Source organism: Cucurbita moschata, unplaced genomic scaffold (assembly GCF_002738365.1).
Source record: "Cucurbita moschata cultivar Rifu unplaced genomic scaffold, Cmos_1.0 Cmo_Scf00006, whole genome shotgun sequence".
In the NCBI taxonomy this organism is placed as follows: domain Eukaryota; kingdom Viridiplantae; phylum Streptophyta; class Magnoliopsida; order Cucurbitales; family Cucurbitaceae; genus Cucurbita; species Cucurbita moschata.
This window is the reverse complement of record NW_019268522.1, coordinates 3,636,940-3,653,550: the sequence shown is the minus strand read 5'-3', so window position 1 is coordinate 3,653,550 and position 16,611 is coordinate 3,636,940. Positions and strand designations below refer to the sequence as shown.

At 38.0% G+C, this 16,611-nt stretch overlaps 1 protein-coding gene and 13 non-coding genes across 15 annotated transcripts in view; 1 reads left to right on the top strand and 13 right to left on the bottom strand.

Moving 5' to 3' along the window:
• The window catches only part of LOC111444075 (N-lysine methyltransferase setd6), a 17,425-nt gene extending 9,139 nt beyond the window's left edge, over positions 1-8,286 (top strand). The window contains exons 7-12 of one of the 2 annotated variants that reach the window (XM_023082012.1): positions 5,416-5,492; positions 6,116-6,313; positions 7,183-7,372; positions 7,481-7,653; positions 7,759-7,856; positions 7,972-8,286. In XM_023082012.1, the coding sequence (XP_022937780.1) occupies positions 5,416-5,492; positions 6,116-6,313; positions 7,183-7,372; positions 7,481-7,653; positions 7,759-7,856; positions 7,972-8,122 (887 nt within the window). In that variant the 3' untranslated portion in view covers positions 8,123-8,286. The remainder of the gene's footprint in view (positions 1-5,415; positions 5,493-6,115; positions 6,314-7,182; positions 7,373-7,480; positions 7,654-7,758; positions 7,857-7,971) is intronic. The other variant, XM_023082014.1, reaches the window with a different exon arrangement.
• On the bottom strand, positions 280-353 carry TRNAV-CAC. The gene has a single exon. It is a non-coding gene; the product is annotated as a tRNA-Val (tRNA).
• TRNAV-CAC lies at positions 554-627 on the bottom strand. Its single transcript has one exon. It is a non-coding gene; the product is annotated as a tRNA-Val (tRNA).
• Positions 675-748, bottom strand: TRNAV-CAC. Its single transcript has one exon. It is a non-coding gene; the product is annotated as a tRNA-Val (tRNA).
• TRNAV-CAC lies at positions 903-976 on the bottom strand. The gene has a single exon. It is a non-coding gene; the product is annotated as a tRNA-Val (tRNA).
• On the bottom strand, positions 1,301-1,374 carry TRNAV-UAC. Its single transcript has one exon. It is a non-coding gene; the product is annotated as a tRNA-Val (tRNA).
• Positions 1,460-1,533, bottom strand: TRNAV-CAC. The gene has a single exon. It is a non-coding gene; the product is annotated as a tRNA-Val (tRNA).
• TRNAV-CAC lies at positions 1,619-1,692 on the bottom strand. Its single transcript has one exon. It is a non-coding gene; the product is annotated as a tRNA-Val (tRNA).
• TRNAV-CAC lies at positions 1,778-1,851 on the bottom strand. The gene has a single exon. It is a non-coding gene; the product is annotated as a tRNA-Val (tRNA).
• On the bottom strand, positions 2,071-2,144 carry TRNAV-CAC. The gene has a single exon. It is a non-coding gene; the product is annotated as a tRNA-Val (tRNA).
• TRNAV-CAC lies at positions 2,364-2,437 on the bottom strand. The gene has a single exon. It is a non-coding gene; the product is annotated as a tRNA-Val (tRNA).
• Positions 2,523-2,597, bottom strand: TRNAV-CAC. Its single transcript has one exon. It is a non-coding gene; the product is annotated as a tRNA-Val (tRNA).
• On the bottom strand, positions 2,683-2,759 carry TRNAV-UAC. The gene has a single exon. It is a non-coding gene; the product is annotated as a tRNA-Val (tRNA).
• On the bottom strand, positions 3,640-3,713 carry TRNAV-CAC. Its single transcript has one exon. It is a non-coding gene; the product is annotated as a tRNA-Val (tRNA).
• Positions 8,287-16,611: the final 8,325 nt, after the last annotated feature.

Below are 16,611 nucleotides of genomic sequence, written 5' to 3'. Positions count from 1 at the left end.
CCAAATTCGAACTGGGGACCTCTAGTGGGTGAGACTAACGTGATAACCAACTACACCACCCATACAAGGTGAGATTTCAAAATAACGATGTGAACTCGAATCAACAGTGAAAATGGTGTTAAGTAAAAAGTAAAAACATAATTTTAATAATGTTTGAGCCTAGGTTCAAACTGGAGACCTGTGTGAGACTAGCGCACCACCCGGACAAGGTAAGATTCTAAAATAACGATTTGAACTCGAATCAACAGTGAAAATAAAGTAAAAACATAATTCTGATAATGTCTGAGCCCAGGTTCAAACTGGGGACCTCTAGTGTGTGAGACTAGCGTGATAACCAACTACACCACCCAGACAAGGTGAGATTCCAAAATAACGATTTGAACTCGAATCAAGAGTGAAAATGTTGTTAAGGAAAAAGTAAAAACACAATTCTGATAATGTTTGAGCCCAAATTCGAACTGGGACCTCTAGTGGGTGAGACTAACGTGATAACCAACCACCCAAACTAGGTGAGATGCCAAAATAACGATTTGAACTTGAATCAATCTAATAATGTCTAAGCCTAGGTTCGAACTGGGGACCTCTAGTGTGTGAGACTAGCGTGATAACCAACTACACCACCCAGACTAGGTGGGATGCCAAAATAACGATTTGAACTCGAATCAATCTAATAATGTCTAAGCCAAGGTTCGAACTGGAAACCTCTAGTGTGTGAGATTAGTGTGATAACCAACTACACCACCCAGACTAGGTGAAATACCAAAATAACGATTTGATCTCGAATCAACAGTGAAAATGTTGTTAAGGAAAATGTAAAAACATAATTTTGATAATGTCTGAGCCCATCTCGAATCAACAGTGAAAATGTTGTTAAGGAAAATGTAAAAACATAATTTTGATAATGTCTGAGCCCAAGTTCGAACTGGGGACCTCTAGTGTGTGAAACTAGCGTGATAACCAACTACACCACACAGATAAGGTGAGATTCCAAAATAACGATGTGAACTTGAATCAACAGTGAAAATGGTGTTAAGGAAAAAGTAAAAACATAATTTTAATAATGTCTGAGCCCAGGTTCAAAGGACCTCTAGTGTGTGAGACGTGATAACCAACTACACCACCCAGACAAGGTGAGATTTCAAAATAACGATTTGAACTCGAATCAAGAGTGAAAATGTTGTTAAGGAAAAAGTAAAAACACAATTCTGATAATGTTTGAGCCCAAATTCGAACTGGGGACCTCTAGTGTAGACTAGGTGAGATGCCAAAATAACGATTTGAACTCGAATCAATCTAATAATGTCTAAGCCCAGGTTCGAATTGGGGACCTCTAGTGTGTAAGACTAGCGTGATAACCAACTACACCACCCAGACTAGGTGGGATGCCAAAATAACGATTTGAACTCAAATTAACAGTGATAATGTTGTCAAGGAAAATGTAAAAACATAATTTTGATAATGTCTAAGCCCAGGTTCGAACTGGGGACCTCTAGTGTGTGAGACTAGCGTGATAACCAACTACACCACCCAGACTAGGTGGGATGCCAAAATAACGATTTGAACTCAAATTAACAGTGATAATGTTGTCAAGGAAAATGTAAAAACATAATTTTGATAATGTCTAAGCCCAGGTTCGAACTGGGGACCTCTAGTGTGTGAGACTAGCGTGATAACCAACTACACCACCCAGACTAGGTGAAATGCCAAAATAACGATTTGAACTCGAATCAACAGTGAAAATGTTGTTAAGGAAAAAGAAAAAACATAATTTCGATAATGTCTGAGCCCAGGTTCGAACTGGGGACCTCTAGTGTGTGAGACTAGCGTGATAACCAACTACACCACCCAGAAGCCCAGGTTCGAACTGGGGACCTCTAGTGTGTGAGACTAGCGTGATAACCAACTACACCACCCAGACTAGGTGGTTCGAACTGGGGACCTCTAGTGTGTGAGACTAGCGTGATAACCAACTACACCACCCAGACTAGGTGAAATGCCAAAATAACGATTTGAACTCGAATCAACAGTGAAAATGTTGTTAAGGAAAAAGAAAAAACATAATTTCGATAATGTCTGAGCCCAGGTTCGAACTGGGGACCTCTAGTGTGTGAGACTAGCGTGATAACCAACTACACCACCCAGAAGCCCAGGTTCGAACTGGGGACCTCTAGTGTGTGAGACTAGCGTGATAACCAACTACACCACCCAGACTAGGTGGTTCGAACTGGGGACCTCTAGTGTGTGAGACTAGCGTGATAACCAACTACACCACCCAGACTAGGTGAAATGCCAAAATAACGATTTGAACTCGAATCAACAGTGAAAATGTTGTTAAGGAAAAAGTAAAAACATAATTTTGATAATGTCTGAGCCCAGGTTCGAACTGGGGACCTCTAGTGTGTGAGACTAGCGTGATAACCAACTACACCACCCAGACAAGGTGAGATTTCAAAATAACGATTTGAACTCGAATCAAGAGTGAAAATGTTGTTAAGGAAAAAGTAAAAACACAATTCTGATAATGTTTGAGCCCAGGTTCGAACTGGGGACCACCTCTAGTGTGTGAGACTAGCGTGATAACCAACTACACCACCCACTAGGTGGGATGCCAAAATAACGATTTGAACTCGAATCAACAGTGATAATGTTGTTAAGGAAAATGTAAAAACATAATTTTGATAATGTCTGAGCCCAAGTTCGAACTGGGGACCCTCTAGTGTGTGTAAGACTAGCGTGATAACCAACTACACCACCCAGACAAGGTGAGATTTCAAAATAATGATTTGAACTCGAATCAAGAGTGAAAATGTTGTTAAGGAAAAAGTAAAAACATAATTCTGATAATGTCTGAGGTGATAACCAACTACACCACCCAGACAAGATTAGATTCCAGGGCTGGGGACCTCTAGTGTGTGAGAGAACTGGGGACCTCTAGTGTGTGAGACTAGCGTGATAACCAATTACACCACCAGACAAGATGAGATTTCAAAATAACGATGTGAACTTGAATCAACAGTGAAAATGGTGTTAAGGAAAAAGTAAAAACATAATTTTAATAATGTTAGAGCCCAGATTCAAATTGGGGACCTCTAATGTGTGAGAATAGTGTGATAACCAACTACACCATCCAGACAAGTTGAGATTCTAGAATAACGATTTGAACTCGAATCAACAGTGAAAATGTTGTTAAGGAAAAAAATAAAAAACATAATTTTAATAATGTCTGAGCCCAGGTTCGAACCGAAGATCTCTTAGTGTGTTAGACTAGCATGATAACCAACTACACCACCCAAACAAGGTGGGATTTCAAAATAACGATTTGAACTCGAATCAACAGTGAAAACACCACCCAAACAAGGTGAACAAGGTGGGATTTCAAAATAACGATTTGAACTCGAATCAACAGTGAAAACACCACCCAAACAAGGTGAGATTTCAAAATAACGATGTGAACTCGAATCAACAGTGAAAATGGTGTTAAGGAAAAAGTAAAAACATAATTTTAATAATGTCTGAGCCAGGTTCGAACCGGAGACCTCTCGCCACCCAAACAATGTGAGATTCCAAAATAACGATTTGAATTCGAATCAACAGTGAAAATGTTGTTGAGGAAAAAGTTAAAAACCTGAATTTTAAAAACGTTTGAGCTCAAGTTTGAATTAAGGATTTCTAGTGTGTGAAATTAGCGTGATAACCAACTACACCACCCAAACAAGATTAAAATCTGAACTACTTCTTTGAACTCGAATCAACACTCATATTTCGGAAAACTTTTTAAAGTGAGAGTGTTTTAAGAAAAAAATTAAAACATAATTTTAAAAATGTTTAAGATTGAGGACTTCTAATGTATGCACTAGCGTGATAACCAGCTACACCACCTAGACAAGATACAAATTTAAATTAACGCTTTGAACTCAAATCAACACTCATATTTTGCGAGACTTCTTAAAGTGAGAATGTTGTAAGTAGAAAGTGTTAAAATATAATTTAAAATATGTCTGAGCATAGGTTTAAACTTGGGGCTTCTAGTGTGTTTGAGACTAATGTGATAACCAACTATACCACCGGAGAATCCAAATTAACACTTTGAACTCAAATCAACACTCACACTCAATACTTTGTGTGACTTCTTAAAGTGAGATTGTTGTAAGACGAGTTTAGAAACAAGTTTTTTTACTCTTGAACTTGATTATCAAGGTAATCCGTTCAAAAACTTTTCCTTAGGATGATTCCTTATACTTCTTGGTGTTATCGAATAACTTAGATGTAAAGATTTTTTTCAACCAGATTAAAATGATATGAAACTTTTGGAATTTTATTAATAATCTTGTTGAAAAACAAAATCTTTAGATCTAAATTACCCAAGAACCCCAAGAACGATAAGGAATCAACCCAAGGGAAAGTTTTGGAACGGATTACCTTGATAATCAAGATCAAAAGTAAAGTAAATTTGTTTCTAAACTTGTGATTCAAATGACTCCATAAGATAGTTGGATCAAAACTACTTGAAATGCAAAGTAACAAACTAATACCCAAAAATAATATGCCAACTTCATTTTTAATACCCAAAAATCTTCCTACGAGCGGTAACTTTCATGGCCATCAAAACCATAATGACGAGTAACTAATTGTAACTTATAATTCAAAGATAATTCTCTAGAACTTAAAAAATACAATAAAAGTTTCTTAAATCTAAATCATCCGTGACACGATTAAGACACCTTGTTTTGTATCACATTTTCTTGGTCTTTTCCCTACTCAACTCAATTGTTATCTTGCAGCCACGTCGTCTACCATATGAACTTGCGTTGTGCACAATTTAGCACTGGGCTAGCACATGTCTCATCTAACCTTCGACTTTTTTGTTTACAACTATTGACACTATTCCTCTTATGTGAATAGTTCTTTCAAAGGCACCCTACTTGGTATACCTTCTAACCATATGTTGCCCATTTGGAACGCCAAGCTCTTGGCAAATGAGCTTGGTTCATGCTTCATTGATGGGTAAGACTCTTCCTCAGGAGTCTAGCTTCAACCCACAAAGCTATTCTCGAATCTGACTCACAATCATCCTGCCCAATCTGGCACTCGTGACACACTTGTGAAGTCTACTTTACAAATATAACATACATGACTTTATATAGCCTCAAAATGAAAATTTTTGACCTTCTATGAGGCATTTCACGAGTCATACCTTCATACTTTAGGACCATAGAGGTGCATACTTTTTATCTCACATGTTGTAACCTTTCCTTTGTAATCAATATTATCATTATGACTATCTGACTTTTGATCTCTAAAGTGGGAAAATGACAAGACTATAGTTATGTTTGAATAATCTAAACACTAACCGTGTGCTGACACGTGCATGAAGTAATTTTTATTTTCCTGGTCTAATATTTTACAAGTTCTCAGGGTTGAGTTTTGGAGTTGGTGCAATGATGACTTTGGACGGAACCCTGCTTTTCGGTGAGATAATGCAAGCAAAAGAGGTTAGTTCTCACATATCGTGTCGGTCAATATTTATTTGTTAAGACAACCTCTAGGGGCTAGTATGTGTTGGATGAAAGTCCCACATCGGCTAATTTAGGGAATGATCATGGGTTTATAATCAAAGAATACTATCTCCATTGGTATGAGGCCTTTTGGGGACGCCTAAAGCAAAGCCACGAGAGCTTATGCTCAAAGTGTACAATATCATACCATTGTGGAGAGTTGTGCTCATCTAACTTGGTATTAGAGTCATGCCCTAAACTTAGTCATGTCAATAGAATCCTCAAATGTCGAACAAAAGTATTGTGAGCCTCGAAGGCATATTAAAAAAAGCCTCGAAGGCATATTAAAAAATGACTAAGACTCCAAAAGAAAAAGGAGTCAAGCCTCGATTAAGGAGTGGTGTACTTTGTTCGAGGGGAGGCGTTGGATGAAAGTCCCACATCGGCTAATTTAGGGAATGATCATGGGTTTATAATCAACGAGTCCGGTTCATCTAACAAGCTAGCATGAATTCTAGTTTCCTCTAGTTATGTTGTTAACAGGTAATCTCTCTACATTTTGTAATATCATTATTCGATTTTCAAACTTGCATTTATATGTAACGTTGACTTGTTTGCAGCACTTGCGGGAACAATACAATGAGTTATTTCCTACGTTATGTAACAACCATCCTGACGTCTTCCCTGAGGAGTACTATTCATGGGAGAAGTTCTTATGGGCTTGTGAACTTTGGTATTCAAATAGCATGAAAATCATGTTTTCTGATGGAAGTCTTACAAGCTGTTTGGTTCCGATTGCAGGTTTTCTCAATCACTCGGTATGTTACTGTAGTGTCCGTCCCCTATCAGAATCCTGCTTCGTGGATGGGGGATGAGTTTAGTTTGAGAAAATTGTACGAAAAGTAGTGTAATTCACTTGAACTAGGAATCCGCTCCTTGTTTGGTATCTGCTGTTACCTCTGTTCTCATGTCAATCGATTTCCTCTAGTTACATGGCGGTCAATAGCTTTCAAATTTGTGACTGTGCTGCTGACCATAGTTTCTGTGAGATCCCACGTCGGTTGGGAGGAGAGGAGAACTAAACACCCTTTATAAGGGTGTAGAAACCTCTCCCTAGCAAACGCGTTTTAAAAACCTTGAGGGGAAGCCCGAAGGGAAAGCCCAAAGAGGACAATATCAGCTATTGGTGGGGTTGGGTCATTACAAATGGTATCAGAGCTAGACACTGGACCATGTGCCAGCGAGGAGGCTATTCTTCGAAGGGAGGTAGATACAAGGCGGTGTGCCAGCAAAGACGCTGGGCCCCGAAGGGGGAGTGGATTTGGTGGGTGTCCCACATGATTGGAGAAAGGAACGAGTGTCAGCGAGGATGCTGGGCCCTAAAGGGGGGGTGGATTGTGAGATCCCACATCGGTTGGTGAGGAGAACGAAATACTCTTTATAAGGGTGTGGAAACCTCTCCCTAACAGACTCGTTTTAAAAACCTTGAAGGGAAACCCGAAAGGAAAAGCCCAAACAGGACAATATCTGCTAGCGGTGAGCTTGGGCCTGGGCCGTTTCATATTTCTAAAACATAATTTTCAACATTAAACTCAGATGCATACTCGATTGGAAGTATTTACTTTACTATTTAGAAATTGAGTTCCATTTTCCTTTGCTTCATTGTTATATGGTTCTTTGGTCTCAGTTGCATCCACACATACTACACTATAGCAAAGCTGATTCAGATACAAATTCATTGAAATTCCGCCTATCAAGACCATGCCGTGCAGGAGAAGAATGTTATCTTAGTTATGGAAATTACTCTGCTTCTCATCTGGTTGCTTTTTATGGATTTTTACCCGAAGGAGACAACGTAAATGATGTCATTCCATTAGGTATTCTCTTGTTCTGTCTAGTGGACAATTGAAGGATGCTTTATTTACTTCAATGTTTGATTTATGTATGACTTTCTTATATTACGATTGTTTATTTGTCGAGTGCAGACATCGACTTCGGTGATGATGCTAGCGATATCATCACATCAGACTGGAGTACTCATATGGTGAGGGGAACATGGTTGTCAAAGAACCAAAGCATATTCCATTATGGTCTGCCCTCACCGTTATTAGAGTGTTTATGTAAAGCTCGATGCCCTGAATTACGCACCAAGCTCAAGGTAATTCTTATCTCGTTTCGCTCATTTCTCAATCGTAACGTTGCAGGTCAAGGATACAGGATTTTGTTTATCAGTTATTATTACTTGTTTATCTTAACTTCGTAGCTGCAGGGAAGCTTGGAAAATGAAATGGAAGTCCTTAATGATCTCCTCTCAATCTTTGATGGAATGATGGAAAATCTTGAGGATGTGAATGAAGACAGGTAATGAAGCATTTTCGAAACTGTAATAGAGTATAAACTATACAATTCCGAAAGCAACGTCGTCTCGAAACAACGCTTTTCCATGGAATAAACTTGAAAGTTTTGGTCCTTGCAGGAGCAGTACAGAATGGGATATAAAGTTAGCATTGAACTATAAAGATCTTCAAAGGAGGATAGTTTCCTCATGTCTGAATTCATGTCATGCTGGTTTGAAGACGGTCGAACTTGCATTATACGAATGCATGGAAGAAGACACTCGAGGCTAAAAACACGAGCGTTCAGGCATGCTCATTCCAGGTAAGCCAGGCATTTCAATTTCTTCTTTTCTATGGAAATTTGGTTAGGAATTACGACTCTCTGCCTATTTAGACCTCGAACAAACTCCCCTTAATTGAGGCTCGACTCCTTTCTCTGGAGCCCTCGAACAAAGTACAACTTTTGATACCATGTTAGGAATCACGATTCTCCACAATGGTATTACATTGTCCACTTTGAGCGGGAGCTCTCATGGTTTTGCATTGGGCTTCCCAAAAGGTCTCATACCAATGTAGATCTATTCCTTAATTATAAATCTATGATCAACTTTTAACGTGGGACTCCCTCTCAACAATCCTCAACAAATTCGGACTCCACACACATACAAAGGGGGTAGCCAGAGAAGCTTTAATGTTTTGAATTTGTTGAATGGATGTTTAAATCATTTTGAGCATAGATAATAATTCGACCAGGTCCTCGTGAGTAGGTCCTCGTGAGTAGGACTTCGTCTATAACATAATCGGCAGATCCAAGATGTACTCCTACAAGTAAATGGAGTCCAAATAGATATCGGTTGTGTTTAAAAGGTTATGAATTGATTGATAAGTCCAATACCAATATCTTGATTTCGTATGCCAATGCATCGCGGGCCCATATATATATATCGTCCGCTAATACACGACCAATTAATGTTTGGATAAAAATTCTTTCCAGAATCATCTTATTTTCAAGACTCACTGAAATTCTTCAGATGGTTCCACAATCGGTTCTACGTATAACAATATCTTTTAGTATTGCTTTTGTTTGTGGTCCATGTCATTAGCGCCTAATAATCCCCACAAAAGGTTATTGGGATTAGTTGTGGATGCTATAATTCTATTGGTTTTTCATTTTGGAGCTGTATTCTTCATCTTAATGTTGTGGACATATAAATGTATCGAACAAAATAAAAAAAAGTTCGAATGCATGAGAATGCTTCTCCCGAATTTGCTTATAGAACCCGAGTATTGTTAGCATTTTATTTGTTGAGTTAGATCGAAGTTGTAATATCTAGTTGATGGTAATCCTTCGTCAAATTAGATACAGATATTGGATACGTATATATATAAATAATTTTAAAAGATAGAGAGATTTGAACCACTAACATTCTAGTTGATAGCATAATGTCTTAACCACGATGTTATAGTTCACATCACAACTATTTACCGACTTTTACCGGTATGATTATTCTTTGTTTTAAAGAAATAAAATGAAAATTGGTGTGGAATGAGTCGATTCGTTTGTTTCATTCCATCTAAAATGTTACAATTGAAATAGTATTTTAAGAAAAGATGTTGGGACACTCGAAAAGTAGTTGCTTGTGAATACTATCAAGACGAGAAGATTGAACCAACATAGACTTCACTTACATTTTTTCAGCTTGGATAAGTACCTTGTTTGGTTATACTTAGGGACGTACATGGTTGGGGTTGGGTTGGATTGGGTAAGAGATTTTTTTGACCCAACCCAAAAGTTTGGGTTGGTTAGATTGGTAACCCAATCCAACCCGAAAATTTTTAGGTTGGGTTTAGGTTGTCAAAAAAAAATAAAAAGTTTTATTTATCCACCATTTATATTTGCTCCAATACATGTTAGATACAATATATTAAAAGTGAAGAAACAAACACAAATCAATCTATAATTATTAAAAAAAAAAAATTCAATAAAAAACAAGCAAAAATGGTAATATATTAACGTAGTTCAACATTGTTATGAAACTAAAGACAACTAAATACAGACCTTTCTTGAAAATTGGTTAAAGTAAGAAAAAAATATAAGGATAGATTATGAAATTAAATAAACAATAAAAATGATTAATTTAAAGAGATGGTATATAAAAAAATAAAAAGTACTATAAAAATATTTTAATTGAAATATACTTACCTATACTGATAAAGCCAAAGAGCCCTAACCTATTAGAATATATATATATATATATATATTTATTTATTTATTTATTTATTTATTTATTGTGATATAATAATGTTGCATCAAATAAATATATTTTTAATTGGCTCAGGTCAACGTTTTATTCCACAAACCCAAAACCAAACCGATTTAGTTTAGGTTTCGAAAAATGAACTCAATCCTACCCGAAATGCTAATCCAACCCAACTTAACCCTTATAATTCAGGTTGAGTTAGTACGAGTGGTTAGATTGATTGTACATCCCTAGTTGATCATCCTTGTGTCCTCATTTGTCATTAGCGATGCAATTTGATAGTTGTTATGAGTAATTTTTAACTAAAAGAACAAAGTTGATAAAAGAAAGAGAATTCAAAAACAAAACTAAGGAAAGCATAAGAGAACAGGCTGAACAATGAAGGAAAATGAAGGAAATTCAGCCATGCACGAGTATGCATGCTCTAGGTTTGTAGTTCCCTACTTTGTTTTTTGATGACCTAATTTGCACATGAGAGAAAAGTATAGAAAGTCTTATCAAACTCTTTAAAATTCAGTCTTATCAAACTCTTTAAAATTCTTACTACACCGGAGTCGTGATAAGTGTCACAACCTTACTAAGAACATAGTAGGTTGTGACTCTCTACATGAGAACAGATAAGGTGGCAATCCTCAAGTGATGCCCATTTGACCACGTGAGGGTCGAAATAGATAAATGTCATGATGCAATCGAGAAAGATGGTGTATCATCCAACACACCAAGAAAAGTGTACGCTAAAGCTAAGCTGAGGCATAAGGAAGGTTGGAGGGAATGATGGCAACATGAGTGTCGAAGACAAGTTCGAAGAGGGTTGGGTAGAGCCCTAGGCCAAAACGTCAGAAGTCAGGATTTCAATGAGTTTCAACATGTGGCTCTGAAGTTAAGCCCATCTATATAAAGATGAAACCTCACCAAATTTGGTGTCAATCGGACACTCCATGAGACGAATGACTGCTTTCTAAAATCACATATACTCTAGAAAGATCAAATATGCCCTAAAATGTACTATAAGGAGAGGTATGATGTCAACTCTCTACTGCCCCTATACCCTGTGGCCTAAGTGAGCTGCCATGTGGCACATATGTGTGTCACAGTGTGGGCGAGCATTGTGAGATGGGTTTCAAACAACTTCCTTTGGAATAAAATTTTCAAGGAGAATGTTGGATGACACGAATGTGCCGACATTGCACCCTAACCCATGTGTCGGAGGTTGGTATGTACACCCACTGTTCAGTATAGTTTCCGTAAATGGCTTTGCATGGACATGGGAGGGTTCATCCCATGATCAAGCCTGGATGGATGTTGCACGGGATGCCCCGACGATATGATTGACACATGGATCAATTTGATAGACATGTCCGAGTAGGCTATGATGGTCGAAGCTGTCCTAAAACTTGGGATGACATCACGATGCATGGGTCATGGTGTAGGAAATCAAGATGATGATCAAGATGCGACGTTGCATATGAGGGATCTTGGCTTGTAGTAGAGGTAAAGTTGAGCCGCATGTCTTGACCTAGACTAGAGGCAAGTCGGCGAGAGTCGTAGATGATAGAACATGCACGCATGGGTAACGTGTGTGGCCGAACAAGCTTAGATTCTACATGAGTTGTGTTCAGTTGACAGATGAGAATATTGCCTAAGATTCGATGAAGCTACATAGTCAGGCAAAGGAGAATATTTCCCTTAAGAAATCTCTTAAGCGTGTTAAGATCATGATGTCACACAGTTGAAAAAGTATGACGGTGACAGTTGGTACCAGAGCAACACTTTGTGTGTCTAAATCGATCAAGAAAGTTAGGAAATAAAGTCGATGGTTGAATGAAGACTTCACAAGTGGGTCACGAGTGCCAGATTGGGTAGGATGATTGTGAGTCAGATTCGAGAATAGCTTTGTGGGTTAAAGCTGACTCCCGAAGAAGAGTCTTACCCGTCAATGAAGCATGAACCAAGCTCATTTGCCAAGAACTTGGAGTTCCAAATGGGCAACATATGGTTAGAATGGTGTACCAAGTAGGGTGCCTTTGAAAGAACCATTCACATAAAGGAACAATGTCAATGATCGTAAGCAAAAAAGTTGAAGGTTAGATGAGACATGTGCTAGCCAAGTGTTAAATTGTGCACAACAAAAGTTCATATGGTAGACGACGTGGCTGCGGAATAGCAATTGAGTTGAGTAGGGAAAAGACCAAGAATATGTGATACAAAACAAGGTGTCTTAATCATGTCTCGGATGATTAAATTATAAGTTACAATTGTTGAAGCTAATAATAGAAGTTTGAATTTAGTTACTAGGAGGTGAATTCAATTTCATCCATAAAAATCCCAACCAACTCTGAGAATCAATGAAATCCCGTCCTATAAAAGACCTCCCTTCTCATCATTCAAATCACTCCTTCTCTCAATCTTACTTCAATTTTTTGTTGTCACCAACAACTGGTATCAGAGCAATCTTGCAGCAGCAAGTAAAACAAGTTGAGAGCTACGTTTAGCCCGCCATCCCGAGGTTCAATGGTCACTATGATCATTGGGCGATGTTGATGGAAAATTTTCTTAGATCAAAGGAGTTTTTTGATATGTTGGAGACGGGTTATGAAGAGCCAAGTGAAGGCGAGGTACTCTCAGCTGGTCAACAGCAACTGTTGGCAGCATCGAAGTTGAAGGGCCTGAAGGTCAAGAACTATTTATTTCAGTTCATTGATAGGACTATCTTGGAAACAATGCTTCAGAAGAAGACATCAAAGGAAATTTGGGATTCTATGAGGAGGAAGTATCAAGGCTCAACGAGAGTAAAGCGTGCTCAACTTCAAGCAGTTAGGAGAGACTTTGAAATTCTCCAAATGCAAAAGGGAGAAACGATGAATGATTATATTGGCAAGGTTATAAGTCTTGCAAGTAAAATGAGGATGCATGGTGATTCAATCATGGATGTTGCGGTCGTAGAAAAGATTTTGCGATCACTAACTCCAAAGTTCGATTACATTGTATGTTCTATCGAAGAAGCAAACAATGTTGAAGAGATGCAAATAGATGAACTCCAAAGCTCCCTGTTAGTACATGAGCAGAGGCTCAATCGTACAAGTGCAATAGAGGAGATGAAAGATATCCACACTAGGTGAAACTTCAAGCCCTAGAGGTAGAGGGCAAAGAAGAGGCAGAGGTCGTGGGAGAGGCAGTCAAGAAAGAAGTGGAGATGTTGGCAGGTCAGTAGATCTAGTCAGAAACGATTATGACAACAAAGGCAAGAGACACTTTGACAAGTCCAAGGTGGAATGCTACAGATGTGGACGTCTTGAACATTATAGAAATGAATGCTATACCAGGCTCCAAAAGGAGAAAAGAGATCAATCTAATTTTGTGGAGAGAAGAGAGGAAGAAACATTGTTAATTTCATTTCATTCTGTGAAGGTGGCAGATCAAGGTGTATGGGTCGTAGGCTCTGGATGCAGCAACCATATGACAGGTTGTAAGGAATTCTTCTCAACTTTGGATGAAAATTTTCATATTACGGTTTCTCTTGGCAACAATTCAACTCTCCAAGTGATGGGGAAAGGAACCGTAGATATCAACACTAGAAATGGCTTTGTAGAGTCTATTTCTAATGTATTCTACATTCCTGATCTGAAGGCCAACTTACTTAGTATCGGTCAGTTACAAGAAAAGGGGTATGTGATCACAATCCAAAATGATGAATGTGAGATTTATGACTCCAAAAGAGGATGATTGCTAAGATGAAGATGACCACCAACCGTCTATATCGGTTGACGTTAAATATCGTCGCCAAAAGTTTGATGGTGAAGAAAGAAGATACCACCTGGCTTTGGCATTTTAGGTATGGTCATCTATACTTCAAAGTATTAAAGACGTTGTCTTCAAAGAAGATGGTAACTGGGTTGCCAGATATTACTCCTCCAACAGAAATTTGCGAGAGCTGTATAGTAGCAAAACATGAAAGAAATTCTTTTCCATCCGGAAAATCAAGAAGAGCTCAAGCAATTTTGGAGTTGATTCATTCAGACATATGTGGTCCCATCTCTCCAACATCAAATGGTAACAAAAAATATTTCATGACCCTCATCGATGATTTTAGTTGAAAAACATGGACTTATTTCTTGCACGCCAAATCAGAAGCCTTTGATTGCTTCAAAAAATTTTGTGCTATTATGAAGACGGAAACTGGAAGAAGAGTCAAGGCTTTAAGAACTGACAGAGGTGGAGAGTTCTGCTCGAACGAGTTTATTAAATTTTGTGAAGATAAGGGCATAAGGAGGCAGTTAACAACAACATATACACCACAACAAAATGGTGTGGCTGAAAGGAAAAACAGGACCATTCTCAATATGGTTCGAAGTTTACTAAATAAAGGAGAAGTCCCGAAGAAATTATGGCCAGAAGCTGTCGTATGGTCCGTTCACATTCTCAACCGGAGCCCTACTTTTTCTGTTAGAGATATGACTCCACAAGAAGCATGGAGCGGAAGAAAACCTGCAGTAGACCACTTTAGAATCTTTGGGTGCATAGCATATGCACACGTTCCTGATGAGAGAAGGAAGAAACTTGAGGACAAGAGTTTGAAGTGTGTGTTCCTTGGAGTAAGCGAGACCTCTAAGAAATACAAGCTCTATGATCCCTTGACAAAGAAGGTGGTGGTAAGTCGTGATGTAGTCTTTGACAAAAAGAAGACTTGGACATGGGAAGAAAAGATCATTGTGAATCAGCAGATTCCTGTAGATCTTGAAAAAGAACAAACTGAAGCCCCTATTCAGCCTCACTATGAGCATGGAGAGAGCTCATCACAAGCTCAACAAGAAGAACCAGTAGAAGAAGATCATGATCATAATCAAAGAAATCCAAGAACAAGAAAGAGACCAAATTGGATGATTGATTATGAGATGGACTATGAATCAAGTGATAGTGGTTATTTTGCATTCTTTATGAATAGTGATCCAATTGTCTATGAAGTGATGGTGTTAGTATAACACATGCGGAAGCAATTTGGATCTTAGACACTTTTAGAGCATCAATTATAGTAAATAACTAGCATGTTCATAAGTATTAAAACTTAATGAGTTTAAATACTAACCTTTTGTAGTTCAAACTCCTTTTGCCTCACGAACCGGTTTCGAACCACCACTAGTGTCTTCTCCACTATCCTCCGGCCTTAGGATGAGATTGTGGAATCCGGTGAGTGACTAAACTTGGAGGAATTTTGTATATGTGAAGAGAGTGTTTGTGAGAGGTTTTTCTCAAGGTTTTTCACCTAGAAGAAGAAGACCTTCCATGAAACATGATCACTCTATTTAAAGAGTCATGTTTGCGTGTTTATGCAAATTTCAGATCACCAAATTTTGACACTTAAAATTCCACTCAAATGTTTGGGATTATGTGGCAAGCATGCATGTTTGAGTTAACCAAATTTTGAAACTCAAAATTTCACTCAAACTTGTGGGGTTTATTTGGCAAGCATGCAAGTTTGGTTAAACCAAATTTTGACACCTCAAAATTCCACTAACATGGATTTTTCCATTAAATGAAGTCAACATACATTTTGACTTTCTTCATTTTAATTCAACAATTAATTTGAATAATGAATTTCAAATTAAAGTAACATTAAATGATTAATTAAACTATTTAATTAATATTTAATATTAATTCAAATGCCAATCCCAATCAATTCCGACACATAATTGATTAAGATATTTAAATCTTATTTAAATATCTCAGATTCTCTCTTTTTGTTTAATTCGTAAATAAAACAAAAATGCGGTTAAATATATCGTATATATATAATGCATATTCCCTAATTTGAATTCGAACACTTCGAACTCACTCGTCACACTGTTCTATGGTTTAGTCCGATATGAGCTAACAGAGGGACCTAATGGACCTATAGATCATGGGCTCCAACGATCCAAGATTAATCGGTTAAACTCATTAACCTGGTTAACCAACATTCGTTAACTACTAGGACACTCCACTATAGCCTAGTAGTTGCACTCCCCTCACTATAGATATATTTTTGTTCATCTGATATAACCATGATTAGTAAGTTGGTCCTTCACAGGTTGTTCGTAACTAGAGTTGGGTCAATTTACCGTTTTACCCCTGAAGTTACTTCTTGTTCCTTATGTCTCACTGATCCTCTAATGAACAATTGGTTTGGGGTCCAACCAGTAAATCGAATCTCTCTCAGGCCAATGAGAGGGTGGGACCCATTTGTTCAAGACCTGAAGTCAGTGCTTAAAGGAACTACCTCTCTTTTATCCCTAAAAGTGGGTAGGAGTGAATTTCTTCTTGCACCCCACGTCTCCCGCCATTCACCCAGTCTTACCCCTGAAATGGGAGGCCTATTGAGTCGGCGAACTAGAGCCACTCTCACCCATGCAAATCTAAGGATAATTTCGAATAAACAGGAGTTCATGGTTAGCTCAGGATTAAAACCGAGTTACCTAGGTTATCGAATGAAAAGAAAATCAGTCTCAACAGTAAACGACATTATAAAGTGAGAGTGGTTTTCTT